The 17576-nt window shown below is 52.8% G+C and overlaps 2 protein-coding genes across 2 annotated transcripts; one reads left to right on the forward strand and one right to left on the reverse strand.

Annotated features, from left to right (window-relative positions):
* Window positions 1-888: 888 nt before the first annotated feature.
* On the forward strand, window positions 889-7480 carry Ulk3 (unc-51 like kinase 3). Its single transcript, XM_021653507.2, has 16 exons — window positions 889-1136; window positions 1772-1912; window positions 1994-2114; window positions 2524-2628; window positions 3278-3421; window positions 3578-3660; window positions 4095-4250; window positions 4440-4545; window positions 4703-4743; window positions 4999-5101; window positions 5235-5299; window positions 5386-5464; window positions 5535-5575; window positions 5915-5962; window positions 6088-6154; window positions 6247-7480. The coding sequence occupies exons 1-16, from the start codon at window positions 1035-1037 to the stop codon at window positions 6261-6263; spliced, it is 1419 nt and encodes a 472-aa protein (XP_021509182.1). The 5' UTR covers window positions 889-1034; the 3' UTR covers window positions 6264-7480.
* A 4420-nt stretch (window positions 7481-11900) lies between these two features.
* On the reverse strand, window positions 11901-17269 carry Cplx3 (complexin 3). The gene is made up of 3 exons (XM_021653521.2): window positions 16987-17269; window positions 15693-15780; window positions 11901-13518 (listed from the first exon to the last, which is right to left on the reverse strand). The coding sequence occupies exons 1-3, from the start codon at window positions 17148-17150 to the stop codon at window positions 13294-13296; spliced, it is 477 nt and encodes a 158-aa protein (XP_021509196.1). The 5' UTR covers window positions 17151-17269; the 3' UTR covers window positions 11901-13293.
* Between the last annotated feature and the right edge of the window lie 307 nt (window positions 17270-17576).

Below are 17576 nucleotides of genomic sequence, written 5' to 3' on the forward strand. Positions count from 1 at the left end.
ACAAAATGAATGAATGGCTAAATAAATAAATAAGCGTAGCCAAACTTTGGGCAGAGTGCAGGGAATCTTATGAAAGAAGTGGGAAATAGTAAGACGAGGAGAAGAGAGGAGAGGAGAGCAACAGAACTCAAATATCTGGGCACAGGGGTCTTTTCTGGGTCTGATACTTCAACCAAGAACCATTTATGGAGATCATGTAGAACCCCTACACAGATATAGCCCATGGCAACTCAGTGTCCAAGTGGGTTTCCTAGTAAGAGAAACAGGGACTGTCCGTGACGTGAACTCAGTGCTTTGATCATCTTCCCCTGGGCGGTAAGCAGCCTTACCAGGACACAGAGGAAAACAATGCAGCCAGTCGTGATGAGACCTGATAGGCTGGGATCAGAAGGAAGGGGGAGGAAGACCTCCCCTATCAGTGGACTGGGGGGAGGGGCATGGGTGGAAAAGAGGGAGAGAGGGCGGAATTGGGAGGGGAGGAGGGAAGGGAGCTACAGGTGGGGGGATACAGAGTGAATAAACTGTAATTAATAAAAATTTTAAAAAAATTCTGAAACAAAATACATACATACATACATAAACAAATGTCAGAGCGTGTGTGGTGATCAGAGAACTTGCTGGAGTCTGTTCTCCCATTTCACCCTTTGGGGTCCCGGGATTTACGTGTCCCGCTCTTCTGGTCTTGGAGGGCGGGGAGAAGGCCGCACTCTTCCTCCCGCCCCCTAAGTGGGTGGTCTCTAGGGGCCGCATATACTGAGTGGGGGTTCCCACGTGAACGTGTCCGCAGTCCTCCACCCACTTCTACGCCCTCTGAGGCCTCCATCTGAAAACCCGCCTGGCAGTGCACGGCAGAGGGTGTCACCCAGTCCACGGCAGGAGGGGAGGAGCTTCGGAGGGGAGGTGTCGAGCCGAGCTTCCGGCGGGCTGCGCTGGGGCGTGCGGAGTCCCGCCCCGCCGCCCCTCAGGCGCCCCCAGCTTCGCTTCTAGCCGGAACCTGCGCCCCGAACCAGGAAGCACTTGGCGGCGGGCGCGGGATGGCTGGGACCGGCTGGGGTCTCCCTCGGCTGGACGGTTTCATCCTTACGGAGCGCCTGGGCAGTGGCACGTACGCCACGGTGTACAAGGCCTACGCCAAGGTGGGTGTGGGCGGGTCGTGCCCGAGGTGTCCCGGCGCCGGGCACCCGGCTTGTGTGTCAGCCAACCCCCGGCAAGCCCGGCTGGGTGACCGGGAGGAGCAGGACACAGGCGACCGCTTTGAAAGTAGTTGGCCAGCGGCTGCCTGGCCTCAGGCGGGTGGAGGAGGCTGGCGCTGACCGCCCCTCTTAGGTCTTAAAAACAAACACATGCCAGTTTGGTCTGGAGGGGCGGGCGAAGACCTAAGGAAGCCTCGGTGTCAGTGGCTGAAAAACCGGCTCTGCACGGAAGTCGCCTGAGGGGCTGGGAGGAGTCTGGGATCAGATTCCCAGGAGGTAGTACCAACTGGAACGCTGAGTGGCCAGCTCTTAGAACAGAGATAGTTCCCCCACCCCCACCCCTACCCCCGTCACCGGCCACTCTGGAAAGAATTGCCATGGGTTGGAAGCAGGGAGTTGGACAACACTTGCTGGGTTGGGAAGCCTCGTTGATTTGAGAAAGGGAAGCTGGGAAACTTGGAGTCTTGTGGAGAGTGGATAGACCCAGACAGGGGAAAGGTTGCAAAGGGAACCAGAGGCCCCTCCAGCTCATGGGCGGACCCCTTCAAGACAGGGACCCCAAGTTTTTTGTTCCACAGAAGGATACTCGGGAGGTGGTAGCCATCAAATGCGTGGCCAAGAAAAGTCTCAACAAGGCCTCGGTGGAAAACCTCCTGACTGAGATTGAGATCCTTAAGGGCATTCGACACCCCCATATCGTGCAGCTGAAAGACTTCCAGGTGTGAGCCTGGGGGGGACTCCCTCCAGAGGAGGCTGGAGAAGGGACGCTGCCCACAGCTGCCTCTTTACTTCCACCACAGTGGGACAGTGACAATATCTACCTCATCATGGAGTTCTGCGCGGGGGGTGACCTGTCTCGCTTCATCCATGCTCGCAGGATCCTGCCTGAGAAGGTGGCTCGTGTTTTCATGCAGCAGCTGGGTAAAAGCCTGTGACACACCCCATGTGCTCTTCTTCCCCACCCCAGTGCTTTGCGGCTTCCCGTGTTTGCGTCCCTAGCATGTGTGGAACATGGTGTGAGAACCTTGTAGAATCTTCCAGGGCCCAGTAGGTGGAACCCAAGTGCTGTAGTGAGGAAGAATGCTAAGTCCTAAAGGGCTTGGGCTTCTCCGGAGGCTCCTTGAAAGGGTGGGGATCTTATGAAGGGTGCTCTAGCAGGCGCTCAAGGGACCTCTTAGAAATGTCCAGAGTCTGGTGCCACTGTGTATTATGTAAAACAGCCAGGACAGCCCTGCAGTCATACAGCTGGGAGAGGACAGCGGCTAGCTGGGGCGGGCAGAGGCAGGTGGGGAAGAGGCTCTGACTTATTTTCATGGTGCTGGCTCCCCAGCTAGTGCCCTGCAGTTTCTGCACGAACGAAACATCTCTCATCTGGATCTGAAGCCACAGAACATCCTGCTGAGCTCTTTGGAGAAGCCCCACCTGAAACTGGCAGGTCTGGGTCTGGAACAGCAGGGTGTGTGTGTGGGGGGGAAACAGTGAGCTCCCTGCTGTGCTATTTCAGCAGCCCAGCCAGGTTCCCAGGCATCCCTCTAAACCACTAGTGACAGACAGGTCTGGAGACACAGGGCTGAGCAGACCACCAAAAGGTAGCACCCATCCTCAGGCTGCCCACGAGCTAAGACCTTCAGTGTTGTGGGTGGAGCCAGGGATCACCCTGGGTCAGAGTTGGGGCTGTCTGTAAATAGTGTCGGTGTGTGACCAGCATTCAGGATCAGTCTGTGAGCTGGGACCCGACTTAATCTGTCATTAGGATTAGGGCTCAGTCTGGACAACTGAGGAGAACTTGTGGCAGTGGAAGGACGGTGTGGCCTCTGATAAGATTTGAGGAAAAATAGACTTGAGTTTGGAGGCTAGAGAACATGACATAGCTTAGTGCAGAGGTGGGGCGGGGGTTGAGGCTTTCTGTGCAGTTTGCATTTGAGATGGGCTTAAGAAGAAGGCGATTAAGAGGTGGTGTGCCATGCTGAGGATTGCCGCCTCAGAGGGAAATAGAGGAGGAGTGCTGTGGGTTGGGAGGAGCTCTGACTGGAGTCACAAGAGCAGCTGGGATTTGAACCCTGTGCCTGGCCTCTTGCCTGCAGACTTTGGCTTTGCCCAGCACATGTCCCCATGGGATGAGAAACATGTGCTTCGTGGCTCCCCACTCTATATGGCTCCTGAGATGGTGTGCCAGCGGCAGTATGACGCGCGTGTGGACCTCTGGTCTGTGGGGGTCATCTTGTATGGTGAGACCTCTATTCCCTTGCTGACCACCCGAGAATTACTCTGCCTTTGGGCAAGGCTTCTCTGGGTTCTAGTGAGAATTGAGGGACCCAGAGCTCTCCTCTGAGGGATTTTGGTCTCCTTCCCAGGGGTGAGCCTCCCCTCTCTTTCTTCCACAGAAGCCCTCTTTGGGCAGCCCCCCTTTGCCTCCAGATCGTTCTCAGAGCTAGAAGAAAAGATTCGCAGCAATCGGGTTATTGAGGTGCGTCTGGCAGGGTCTTGGCACCCACTGGGGAACTGAGGGATTCAAGGCCCAGTGGTTTGTATTCCACTGCTGTAGACTGCAGGGTAGGCCCCAGGCCTTTCAAGGCAGTACGGCGTGCTCTACAATAGAAGCCTAGGGTCTGATCCATTCCTGAGGATCCAAATCAGCCACAATGGGCACCAAATGACCTCCTAGGGACTGTGCCAGGCCCTACTGTCCCACAGTGCAGGGCTGGAGGCAGATCCCCGTTTGATAAGAGCCTGGTAAAGGGTGCTTGGCATTCTTCCTGCACATCAGCTGGACCTGCCATCTTCCTCCCAGGGCTCAGATTACCCTCCTGCAAACATGTACCCCATGTGAGGGTTCCCAACAGGCCTTAGGCTCAGATGTTGGAGCCCAGTGTGATGTGCTCCTGCTCTGCTCCTCTGCAGCTCCCCCTTCGGCCCCAACTCTCCCTAGACTGCCGTGACCTTCTGCAGCGACTTCTAGAGCGGGACCCAAGCCGTCGAATCTCCTTCCAGGACTTCTTTGCCCACCCTTGGGTGGACCTGGAGCACATGCCTAGTGGGGAGAGCCTGGCGCAAGCAGTAAGCAGACCAGTGGAGACGAGGTGGGCTGGGTCTCATTTGTCCACACTGGTGAACAGGTAACTGGCCCACAGAAGCAGAACAGCTGGCCATGGGGGAGTTGGTGGGGGTGGGGACCAGTTGCTGGCTGATGCTGGTTGCTGTGGCATTAGGAAGGTAGGTCTGACCGCTGATCCTCCCCTCCCCCAGACAGCCCTTGTCGTGGAGGCTGTGAAGAAGGACCAGCAGGGGGACGCAGCTGCAGCCCTGTCACTCTACTGCAAGGCTCTGGACTTCTTTGTGCCTGCCCTGCACTGTGAGGCCCCACTATCCCTGTAACGTGGGGCAGGAGGGAGGTCAGGCTCCCCACGCAGAGCTTAGGGGGAACTCGGTTTCTGAGGACTGCAGAGGACTCACCGTGGGGGAGGGGTTCCAGTGCAGATCCCTCATATGAACCCCTTCACCTTCTGCAGACGAAGTGGATGCCCAGAGGAAGGAGACAATTAAGGCAAAGGTGGGTGATCTCGCCAGGAGGAGACGGCTGGACATGAGAGGAGAGGACCCAGAGGTCACAAGCCCCTCTGATGAGTGGCGGTCTTAGATTTGGAGCCTCCTCTCTCATAGGATAGGGCTGGGGGAAGAGGGTGGGTCAGGCCAGCTTGTTTGATATCTGACCTAGTTAGTGTGAAGCAATCATCAAAGACCAGAGGGCAACTTGGAGGTGGGTACATGATAAGGGAACAGCCCTGAGCCTCTCTTTCTTTTACAGGTGGGGCAGTATGTGTCCCGGGCAGAGGAGCTCAAAGCCATTGTCTCTTCCTCCAATCAGGCTCTGCTAAGGCAGGGCACGTCTGTCCAGGAGCTGCTGCGGGGTAGGGCTTCAGTTCCTGCTCTGTGCATGAGTCCTAGCAACCCCGCTCCATCTTGACTGGGAGACTGAGGGGGGGCTTCCTGGGCAAAAACAACAGGCCTCTCCCTCACTGGGAGCCCTTCCTCTCACCTCAGAGATGGCCCGGGACAAGCCACGCCTCCTAGCTGCCCTGGAAGTGGCCTCAGCTGCTATGGCCAAGGTTTGTGCTCACTGGGAGGAGTCCAGGTGGGACAGGAGGGAAACCAAGTCACAATGTGGAACGCTGTGTTGCCCCTCTGGCTGCAGGAGGAGGAAGCTGGCAAGGAGCAGGACGCCCTGGACCTGTACCAGCACAGCCTGGGAGAGCTGCTGCTGCTCTTGGCGGGTAAGGCCCAACACCGCTCTTGCCCTTGCCTCTGGCTACCCGGTGTTCACCACCTTCCCTCTATTTACAGCCGAAGCCCCGGGCCGAAGGCGGGAGCTTCTTCACACTGAGGTACTCCGTGGGTTTGGGAGTCAGGAAGTACTCTTTCCTCTCCTTTCACTCAGCTCAGGTCTGTGGGACCTCTGTAGATTGCATATGGAGTTCCCTTGCCCTTGGGGGTTTCAAGACCCAAGGCCAGGCCTCAGAACTGTGAGGTCAGGGGCCCAGGACTTCAGTGCCTGGATAAACCAAAAGTCTGTGGCCTCCTGCAGCAGGATAGGCTTCCTGAAGGAGGGAACAAATAGAGGATCAGAGACAAGGCCATTCTAACGAGGCAGAGGGTTCTAGGGAGCATCGGGGGTGAGGAGGCCCTCAATTTTAAACACCTCTGGGCGTGTTTTCTCCTGGCAGGTTCAGACCCTAATGGCTCGAGCAGAATACTTGAAAGAGCAGATCAAGGTGGGCATGGGTGGGCCACACTGGGCGACGGGTTATGGGTTCCTGCTCTCTGTGGTTGTGTATGTGCTGTGGCTTCCAAGTCTTGCTACCGCTGCCTTACCCCTTTCCTGCTTCATGTCCCACAGATAAGGGAATCTCACTGGGAAGCAGACACTCTGGACAAAGAGGGGCTGTCGGAGTCTGTTCGTAGCTGTGAGTCCTGCCCTGGGGGTCCACCAGCCCACCTCAGGATTATAGGTTCTGCCTCTCTGCCAAGCCTGACCTTTCCCTTTCACCTGTCTTAGCTTGCACACTGCAGTGACACCAGAAGAACCAGTGGATGGGACACAAGCCTAGAGGGAAGCTATGTACCAACGCCGGTTAACACGTATGCACCTGGGGCCTTCCTGGGTGAATACCTTCACCACGCCCACATCCTAGCTCCCAGTATTCCTCTGAATGTTCTCCACCCCTGGAGCAGCTGCCGGCCCATGTACTGTGCCGGGTGTAATAAGTTCTGGGAGAATTGCTTTAATAGGACTTTGTTCTTGGGCGACTGCTGCCCGAAGTCTGTTGGCGTCAGGACATCATCACAGTGTGTGTATTGCTCTGCAAAGAGGGAGTCGTGCCTCTTCAGGGTACTTCTATTTCCCTGCTGCCAGGCAGCTGCTGCACCTGGGCCAGTCCTCCCTGGAAGCCTGTATTCCAACCCTACTCCCTTCTTGCACTGGAATGGGACACTCCAGTACCCCTCAGGGACTACCTACCCTACAATATGCACTCAGTCCTGCAGCTTCTCCAGACTTCCTGGGAGCTCCCACCTGCTGGCCTTCTCAGTACTTCAAGACAATCCTTCATGCATGAAATCCATGTCCTTTGTAGGGTGAGGTACATGTGAAATTCCAGGCCTGTCCGTGCCTTGGCATGGAGGAGGGCCCTCATCCCTCCTACTTTCAGCCCTCTTTGTGTGTGTGTAGGGGGGGATATGCCATACTAGTCATACAGTCAGCCCTGGGCTAGGGTGGGCCTGGGTCTTCCCTTCTGTCCTATTAAGCTATGGATACATCCACAGCTTACATCCTGTGTGAGCTGGAGAATCTACATATCTGGAGTTATTGGAGGATTTCTTTTTTAAATACCACCCTCATCATTATCTTGTTTTAAATTTTTGTTCAAATTCTTGTTGAAGGTTGATTTTGAATAAGGAGAAGGGGAGCTGTTCTGCCACAAATTACCCTAAATGACAAGTAATGAGAGTTTCTTTCTTTTTTCTTTTCTTCTTCTTCGTGTGTGTGTGTGTGTTTGTTTGTTTGTGTGTGTGTGTGTGTGTGTCTGTCTGTCTGTCACAAAGGTTATTTCTAAAGTTAGAGAATATTGGTGGGTTCTAATCATTCTGCCCTTAACTGCCTCCTTAGTACAAAGTGGAACACTCTCCTGCTGGAGACTTAGTACAAAGTGGAACACTCTCCTGCTGGAGACTGGATGTACGTAAAGAATATATAGTTCATTGTTTCTCTATTAAATTATTTTTCATACTTATGCTTCTCTTCTGGCCTTGGAAAAATAGGTGAAGTGACCCTGCTCATGTCCAGAAAAGACTGGGGAAGCTGACTAGGATGATCCCAGGGGGATGTGACATGTGTGCACGTCTGCCTTTGCCGTTTGTCTTTGGGGATCCAAGAGTTCCACCATTCCCCCTAACCACCTAGTGCATTGGGGTGGGAGTGGGACAAAGGTGGCCAGGCCTGGGAACCCAGGCAGGCCCTTTTCTCTACATACCTCAGCCCAGTGGCAGGTGGCAGAACCCTCTAGAACCCTCTATGTTTAGCCAGTGTCCCAGGCGTCTCTTTCCTCCTCGCTCTGGGCCAGCAGTGAGGGAGCAGCAAGCTGGTTTTAGGAAAAGGGAATCTTTCAGGGTTTTTTTCTTTTACCTAATGCCCCAAAGATGCCCAGGCTGGGGTAATTTCCAACAGTCTCTTTCCTTAATGATTCTCAGGCCTATTACCATGGGTCTGATACAGGAGGAGCCAAGGTAGAATGAATCCTGCTGAAGCTTTTAGCCTAGCCCTTGGGGCCAGGGTGGAGCAGTATGGGCAGAGGGAGCTGCTGCAGCCTTTCCTGATTCTGTTCCTTGGCCCAGTGCTTAGACTACACATGTGGGCTATTGGTGAACATGCCCAGTGAGACTCTAATAAGGCAGTGTATGTAGACCTGGTATATAGCACAAGTCCAATAAAATGTTATTTTCAATGTAGGGAAAAAGTACAATTCAAATTTTCTCTGGAAATAAAGCAGATGAAAAGTTTTAGTAAGAAAAAATTAGGGAAAGGAAGAAAGGGATGAATGGAGAAGACTGGCTGGGAGATAGAATAATAAAGGCTGGGTGACGCTCACCAACAGATAAGGGAGAGAGTTGTATATTTGTGATAGCCGCACTGGCCAGCTGGCTGCAAACAGGGGCCTGAAATTCTTACACAGGGCGTTGGAGGAATGGGCCCACATGGGACAGTGCGCACAGGAAGGGCATGGGACTCGGGCTCTGGGAAGGGCTTCTCCCAAGCACTGAATTAATGTCTTCCAGGCAGGTCCTGTTGTCAAGCCCCTTGTGAAGCAGGGGGTCAGTCTTGGACCCGGAGCAAGTGGGGAGTGGGCTCCAGTGAGCTTTCCTGTGGCACAGGCCTAAAGGAAACTTAAGATGTTTGTCAAATATATCTCATCTGAGAGGTGGAGAATTCCTGCCACTTCTTACCTTGAAGGCTTTCAAAACTGTCCATCCAGGAGCTCCACCCCCTTGTCTCCATACTCCCAATACCAGACTGAGCCAACGACAGCACCTGGACCTGGACCTCCCATTTTCCCAAGCGCCTGCTCTGGAAAAAGCCTCTGGAATAGACCAAGGGACCCAGGTGTCTCTAGGCCCAGCCTGTCATCACCCCCGCCCTTTTTTTTTCCTACTGGGGATATAGGAAAGGATATAAGGTCTTGTTTCATGAAGGTTATCTGGAAGCACTCTCCCCCCAAAGGCCAAGTTGCTGTTCCAGCCCTCCCTAAGAGGGAAATGGCCCTGACTATGAGGCTGGGGCAGGAGGAATAAGGCATATCCATGGCCACTTCCACACCACCATCACTGATTCATACTATCAAGCCAACACTTGAAAAACCAAACACGCTGTGACACAGAAAGCCATGTCACAGGTAGACCTACATTCATAGTTAAAGAAATGCAGACACAGATTTTGCTGAGTGAGGCAAAGGCAGCCTCAGCAATGCTGCGCCCCTGGACTCAGGCCAGTGAGCTCCCCACGCCTCACACACTGGGCCTGGCAATGCCTGGCAGTCACAAGGTTAGAGGCAGGACAGTGGGCTCCACAGCTCCCCGGTCCTGTTGCAACCTCGACTCTGTGGGACAGAGGACAGAAGCTCCTGCCTCTCAGTGCTGGGAGCTGAGCGTCAACTGGGTCAATAGGCGCTGTCAGGAGCTCAGCTGGACAAGTGAACATGCCCAGATGTCCCCAGTGCCTGCCTAGGGCTTCCAGTGTTTGAGGAGGGACCATCTGGCTGTTGGGGGAAAGGGAGATCCTGCGCATTCCAAACCCTGGCCACCCTCCCTACCCCGCCCTAGGAAACAGCTGGCCTTAGAAAGCCACTTGTTATTTCTGCACTCTCTTCCCACTGGGAGCTGGGCCTGAGCTGCCTGGGTGGGTGGGAAGCAGGAAGAGCAGACTGGAGGCTTCTTTGGTAGGGCCTGGGGTGCCACTAATCTCTCTGGAATCTGTGTGTTGTGGAGCCAGAGACCTGGATGTGCATGCTGTGGGGTAGGAGGAACAGGCTTCATATTTTCATCTCCCCTGTCCTGGGATATTCTCCCCTCAGATCTTGGCAATACTTCCCTCCCCTATCTTGGGAATTCTTTCTCTTTTTTCTTGAAGAAGTCTACATTTGCTGGGGGAGGGGGTCGGTGAATGGATAAGAAAAATTAGGGTCAGAAATACTCTTTTCATCACCTGTGGGTATTTCTAGTATCCTGAAAGGGAAAGAAGGAAAGAGGAAGGGAGAAGGAGCCGAAGGATGGGAGGGAAAGAGGGGCCTGAAGCCTCAGGGCCTATTTGGAGAGGAAAGGGTTAGGCACTGCTAAAAGGAAAATGTTGGAAGCAAATGGCTTCCTTTGTGGTCCTCACTTCATATCAGATATATGAAGCCAAGACTGAGGATGGTATGGGAAGGGAGGAGAGGGAGAAGCAGACAAGCACATGGATAGGCAGAAAAATCCAGTAGGACAGCTGACGGGGGACCCTTAGCCTGCCCACCTTACCCATCTTTGCCTGAGCTTCAGACTGGTGCCTTTGCCCTAGAGCCTCCTCTGCACCATTCCAGGGACACTGCAGACAGGTCAGGGCTTCTTGGGGTTCCTGGGATGTGAGTGGAGGATCAGTGAGGAGGCAGAGTCCCCTCCCACCTCCTGACCCCAGGCGCCAAACAGCCCTGCTTTGACAGGGTTCAGTGAGTGTCCCCAAGCACCCCTACCACCTGACCTGCCATGCTAGCCTCTTTCTCAGCCAGCAAAGCACTGAAGGGGAAGGGGCTGTCCAATCCCATTAGGCAGAAGGCCCCTGAGGGTGGAGGGCTGACGTGGACCCTGCTGTTGATGCTGCTGAGGCAGCCCATGCTCCCCACCCCCAGCTTGGGGCTCCTCTGGGAAGGTCAGAAGAGGGTGTTTGTCCAGTGGCCGCTAAGCCCTTCCCCAGGGTGTGGGCCAGAGCATCTCAGAGATGCAGGTGTCTCCCTAGGATGCTCAAAGGATGCCCAGTGTGACAGCCTCAAGAAGTGCCACTTGGGGCATAGATCCCTTCTGTCTTTACTCTCTTTTTTCTTTCCTGTTTCAGCATTTCCACTCAACCTTACCTACTCTTTCTTGTTCTTATTTTATAGGGAGACTTACTAGGAACTTTGCCCTTGAAAACAAACTGCTTTTCCTTCCTGTAAAACTAATGGCTTCCCCACAGGCTAGCAATTAGCCTGTGAGGCCAAGAGACACCAGGTGCCTATAGCACTTTCCTTCTGCCCAGCAAGCCCCTGGGATGATCCACTGGAGCAGCTACTTAGAACTTCCAGAACACCATCCCCTACCCTGCCTGCCAGACATCAGAAAGTATGATGACATTTGAAATCTTCATTTAAGAAAGAATTATATTCTTTTTATTCTTCATGCATAGTGGTGCTCCACATCTGTAATGCTAGCCCTTGGGAGGTTAAATCAGGAAGATTAAAGTTCCAGAGTAGCCTGGGCTACATAGTGAGATCCCATGTCAACTACAAAGGGGCTGGAGAGATGGCTCAGTGGTTAAGAGCACTGGCTGCTCTTCCAGACACAGCTTCGATTTCCAGTATCACACTGCAGCTCAAAACCATCAGTAACTCCAGTCCCAAGGGGGTCCTACAGCTTCTTCTGACATCTTTGATATCCAAGCACACATGGTGCACATACATACATGCAGACAAACACTCATACGCATAAAATAATAAAATAAAATTTAAAAACACCACCAAGCACAGTCAAGGATGCATCTCAGTTGGTGCTTGCTTAACATGCACAAAGCCCTTGGTTAGCCTAAGTACAGCTTAAACTGGGTGTGGGGGCCCATTCCTGTAACCAGGATACTTGGGAAGTGGAGGCAAGATGACTGGAAGTCCGAGGTCAGCACTGACTACATAGGGGTTTGAGGTGGGCCAGAGCTACATGAGACTCTGAAACAAAATAAAGACAGTAATACCAACGGAGACAGAGAGACAGACAGAGGAAGTAGCAGGAACAGTAATTCACTGCCTAAACACAAACTCTTCAAGGGCACCAGCTTCCCACCTCAGGCCACCTCCCTGCAAATGTGCCAGAGACTAACACTGTCTTCAGTGTTACCACAGCTGGTAAGGGGCATTTTTGGAGGCTGTGGGTGTAGCTCGGTGGTAGAGCACTCTCCTTAGTATGCAGTGTGTGAGGCCCTGGGTCCCCAGCGCTACCAAGAAAAAAAATACAAAAACAAAACAAATGGTCAGTCTTTGAAACACATACTGTTATTATTGGGGACAGGAACTCTTCATTTTACCAGGAGCTACACAGGCTTAGAGACCTACTTAAGGACACACAGCAGAGCCAGGCTGAAGCACAATGAACCCTTTCTCCTCTCTGTCTCATTCTCCATCTTAATCGAGGGACAAGTATGAGAGACAGCCCTTCTCTTTAATCTCAGGAAACACCCTAAGGCCCCACCTTCCCCAGAAGCCTGTCACATCAAACTCTTGGTGCTTAGACTTGCTTCATCCTGCCCAAAAGCGCATCTGCTCCCTCAGCGAGGCTTCACCTGCAGCCCTGAGAGGGCACTCACACAGGGGCTGGCACTATAGAGTCCCACAGAAGCCCCTCGTTCATCTCCCAGAGCCCTCTGAAGCTGCAGGTGAAGAGGCAGAGGATACCCCTCCAAGGGCAGGCTTGGGGCCTGTGAACTCCGAGTCAGCAGAAGTAGGAAGATAGCCATGTCATTTGGAATTTTTATTTTCCACTGAACGAGAAGAGGAAATTCCAACTATGGAATCCAGAGAATTCTACAGGAACAGAACAGAATTTGGCCCGGCCCTAGGCCCAGAGAAGGTCTGGAGCTGCTTGAGCTACTGTTCAGCGCCAGCTCCATCCCTGGCACTCCGCCCCTCACACAGCATTGCTCAGTTCCCAGAGCCCACAGTGGCAGCTGTGTGACGCTGTGCCGCAGCTGCTGCCCTGCCCAAGAAGGGATGTGGGCTCTGTTCTGAGTGGTCGGGAATGCCAATTGGGAAAGAATTTTAGAAATCACTCAGTCCATTCCCATTTCACAGATGATACCATAAAGCCCAGCAGCAGCTTCTAGGACCCTAAGTTAGGGATAAGAACAGGCCTTCTGTGTGCCCAGAGTCCCTCTGAGGTGCTGGTATCTGGGAGGGGCTGGGAACCCAAGGGATGTGTGTGTCTGTGTGTGCCAGGATGCGTCTATGGTGAATGATCCAGGGCTTCTGTTTCTTTCTGTGAGTGCTCTAGTGTGAAAGAACAGGGGGCTGTACCCAGAGAGGGTTGTGCTAATCTTATCGACTTGGGAAACTTTCCAGGCAAAAGAGGGAAAGAGGGAAGAAGGGGAACTTTGCTGACAACAAAGAGAGAGCGATCAGAGCCAGAGCTGGCCTTGGATGAAAAGACTGTGAGGCTAGGCTAGGGCAGGGAAGAACAAAGGCCAAAATAGAGTGGAGGTATGTGGAAGTTGAGACACTCTCTTAGCCCTCACGTGGCACCAGCCCTCTAGCCATCCCAGAGGCAACCCCAGGGGAAGTGGTCACATGATATGGCACTTCTCAGCTGATTGCTTGAGGTCCCCTAGTGTAGTCTGAGCCTTGTCCTTGAGTGAGCTGAGATCCAAGCCGGGGAGGCTGGCCAGCTGCCCGAGCACAGAGGCCTTATCCTCCTCTTCCTCCGTGTCCTCCTCGATCATCTTGGCTAGCTCCCGAGGCAGCTCCACATCTCCACCTGCCAGCTGGATCTGGCTTTCATCTGTCTCATTCTGAAGGGAAGAGACAAGGGTGGAGATCTGTCAGGACCTAGCAGTACAGGGCACAGAGGCTGCCCAGGCTGGTCCTGAGACTCTTGGTTGCTGAAGGCCATATTACAGCGAGCTCAGCACCTGCCCCCACATTGGGGTCAAGCCTTTCATGGGTGGCCTGGAGACTTTGCAGTTTTTGCACTGCCTTACTCACCTGAGATACTGAAGGACTAGCAGAGAGACTAAATCAAAAGGAAAATGCCGCTTTGTTACAGTCAGCTAACTGTTGACAGTGGCTAACTACACTGAATAGCACAACAAAATCATTGATGGATACCATTTGTCAAGACCTAGTCTATGGCTGACAGTAATGTAGGTACTTCTAATGGGCTTCTTTAAGGTTTATTTTATTGTTCATGGATATTGTTCATGGACCTGGCAGTTACGGGCAGTTACGAGCTTCTGGTGTGCATGCTATGAACTAAACTCCAGTCTTCTGCAAGAACAACAGGTGCTTTTAGCCACTGAGTCATCTCTCTGGCACTCAGAATGCTTTACCTTTTGCAATTAAAAAATACCAAGAAAAATGCTGGGTGTGGTGGTGCACACTTTGGTGGGTTTGAGGTCAGCTTGGTCTACAGACAAAGTTCTAGGGCAGCCAGGGCTACACAGAGAAAATATATGACTCAAAAACAAAACATTAAAAAAAAAAAAAAAACTAGGAAGAGCCAAGAGTGGTGTTAAAGGCCTTTAGTCCCAGCACATGGGAAGCAGAGGCCAGTAGATAGATCACTATGAATTCAAAGCCAACCTGGTCTAACATAGCAAGTTCCAGGCCATACAGTGATACATACTGAGGCCTGTCTCAAAACAAACACAAACAAAAACTAGGCAAAGATGACAAGTGGCCCACACCTGTAATCTCAGGAGGTAGAAGCAGAAAGATTAGGAGTTCAAGGCCATCCTCAGCAACAAGGGACCTGACATGTCTACTTTACAAACTAGAGAGAGAGAGATTCAGAATTTAAGCAATTTGCCTAATATACTTCTAGGAAGAGAAGTGGGGAGCTAGATTCAGACCTACGCCACTTATTCCAATATCTACTCCTTTTGCACCTGCTGAGAGCCACCATACTCCCCCAGGTCTCTGGGAAGTATTTAGGGTTCTTCTCCTGTGTCCTACACAGTTACACCCAAGTCTTGCCTTTTCTGCTAGATTCAGAATCTCCTTACAGCAGAGTAATGTCTCTTACACGTTTGGTGTGAGCATTTGAGCCATGACCCCATTGCTATCGGAATTTGTAGTACTGAAGACTTTCTGAACTAGGTTTTCCTTTGAGAGACTTTCAAAAGACTTGTGGGAAGTCAGTGGCAGCCAAGGGCTCAGCAAACACTTTGCTTGATGAGTAAATGTGACAGGATATATTTGATCTCTGTACTCAAGTGGAAAGTCAAGACCAGGGTTATGGCACCCTACTCCTCAGAATCTAGCACAGCTCTGGGCACACAAAGGTGATGCTCTGGGAAGCGGCTTGTCCCATGCAGGAGTGGCACATTTGTAGGCCAATCTAGTGCTGCAACATCGTGGGAAGCACAGGGCAGGAGCTCCCTGAGACAAAGACAGGCAAAGGTCAGTAGCCCCCATATCCTGAAAAGTAGAGTAAGCATACACACATTATTCACGGGCTTGTACTGTCCCACACGCTGGCTAAGCCCCTTAGTCTCCCCATCCAGTTTCCTCTTTCACACATGTAGTGACAACTATCTAGCAGCTTTCTTGAGAGAGTGAGGTAAGGACATGAAGGTTGCCGGTGCATGGGAAGGGTCATGCTCTCCCCTCCTGCCAGCGCTCCAAATGGAGTCAGTAGCCCCAGAGGAGCTCACACTCTCACAGAGCCTGCTCTTTGACCTTCCCCTCCCAACCCCACATGTCTTCATGGGCCAGGTTTGTCCCAGCTCAGAAAGGTGGAGGTGAAGGAAAACAGGACTGACCCCAGAAACAAACTTGTAAGCTTCCACAGGCCCAGGGTTTGGCTCAGCAGTGTGAGCATGTGGATGGACACAGGAGAAAGAAAAGGAAAAATGTCATCAAGCACCTTGTGAGTCTTATGGGCTGAGAGTTGAGGGGCCCAGAGGGAGTTCAGCTCCCAGTTCACAGAGACTTAGTAACACCTCACAGTTTAGGCTCTGGATACCTTGGGCAGACGGTATTTGTCTCTGAAGTGACTCCGCAGAGTGGCGCGTTCTGCCTTCCTCTGTGTGAACTGTGCATCCCGCTCCATCCTGCGAGGGAGGAAGACACCAGTGTGAAGTCATCTCGGGGGTTGAGAGATACGAGGTCTGTAAAGGAGACTAAAATGATCGGGAAGACCGGGAAGAGGCTGTATGGGACTCCCAACGCCCAGCTGGCCCTTGCCTAGTTAGTCACCTCAGACTGGCAGGCTTAGCTCATGCTACCAACCCATCACCGTGTCCTTCTTCTGTGTGTTCTTCACTCCTGCTAATGAAGAGCTGACTGAGTGGGAGTCTTGTTCTCTCTCTCTTTATCCTGCTCTCTCAGTTCCTAATATACGTCCTCTGCAATCTCTGACTGTCTTTCCTTCTGGGTCTGTCTTTCCTTCTCTGACAAATTGTGTGGAAGGGGCAGTGAGGGTATGAGGGCAAGGGTGTGGGGGGGTACTCTGGACTTGGCTCATGGTACCACTGCCACTTTTGATATGTCCTTCAGTAAATCACTTACCTTCTTCTATAAGGTGTGGGGGGGGGGAGGTGAGACAACTCACAGAACAACCAGGATTAAATAAAATGACAGTAGCGGATATTTTGGGAAGATTCGAATGTGCCAGGTGCTGTACTTAAGGGTTAACGGCACTAACTCATTCAGCTCTCACAGATATATAAAGCATGTATTGTGATTACCACTCTCATTTTTCAGAAGGGGAAAGGAGTCACAGAAATGTTAAATGACTTTCTTAAAGTTACTCAGCCAGTAAGCAAAGTGAGAATCGGAACCAAGCAACTTCACCCTAGCTCACTCTCTCTCTACTCTTCCCCAGAACTACTGCATACGGTGGGCTCGGTATCCATGAATACCCCCACCATGGATCTGTCCCCGTGACTCTGAGCCCTGCCTAATGAAAAGCACTTTTCTTACAGCCTCAGGCTCAGAGGAGCCCCAGTTGGAAGACAGGAGGTTAAAAGCAGATCGGATTAAGGGATTACCTATTTCATCAGAGATGCACGTGCCTGCTCCCCCCACACACCTCTGAACTCATCACCCTTCCCCCAACTTCCCCTGGACCAAGGATGAAGCTGGAACAGGGTCCTAGGTTTGAAATAGGCTGTTTTGCAAATGCAGCCCAGAGGGCACCTCCCGCCCTCTTACCATGTTGAGGAGAGGTAGAGGGGAGCTCTGACCCACGGAGAGCTACAGCCGCGTCAGTGTATTTGTGTGTGGAGTCACAGGAGCGAGGAAAGGGTCCCACTTACTTCTCCTCCACCAGTTGCTTCTGATACTCTTCGTACTCTTCTCGGCTCATCCCCTGTGCTTCGGCTGCAGACTTGTCTCCGTCCCCCTTGTCCTCACCGCCCCCCAGGCTCCCGGTGAGGTTCTTCAGTTGGCCACCCACCATGGACTTCACCATGAACGCCATGGTCCTCTCTGGCCACTGCACCAGGCGCCTGGTTCGCCGGCGCCTACTTCAGCACTAAGTCCCAGGGACAGCTCCGGCTGCGCGCTCGCGCCCCACGCTTTGCGCGCTGGTCCCTACCTTCCCAAACCCCTCCTCACGGGGGCCGGGAGGGGGGCATGCACGGGGCTGAGAAGCCTGGACCACGTGCCTGCTCCTCACTCCCGCCTTTCCCACGTGCCTCCTTTAGCGCCAGCCAGGCTCTGCTGGCTACTGCTGACAGCTGATTAGGGCTCGCGGTGGTGGGGTCGCGTCCCTGGGAAAAGGGGCTGCGGTTATGTGTGCCTTGATCCCTGCCTTCTACCTTCCAATTCCCTCTATTTCTGGGTCATCGGGAACCAGAACTTCAGCTTGGAAAGCCCAGTAGCAGCAAGGGCCAAATAACCCCAG

Source organism: Meriones unguiculatus, chromosome 1, assembly GCF_030254825.1.
Source record: "Meriones unguiculatus strain TT.TT164.6M chromosome 1, Bangor_MerUng_6.1, whole genome shotgun sequence".
Classification (NCBI taxonomy): domain Eukaryota; kingdom Metazoa; phylum Chordata; class Mammalia; order Rodentia; family Muridae; genus Meriones; species Meriones unguiculatus.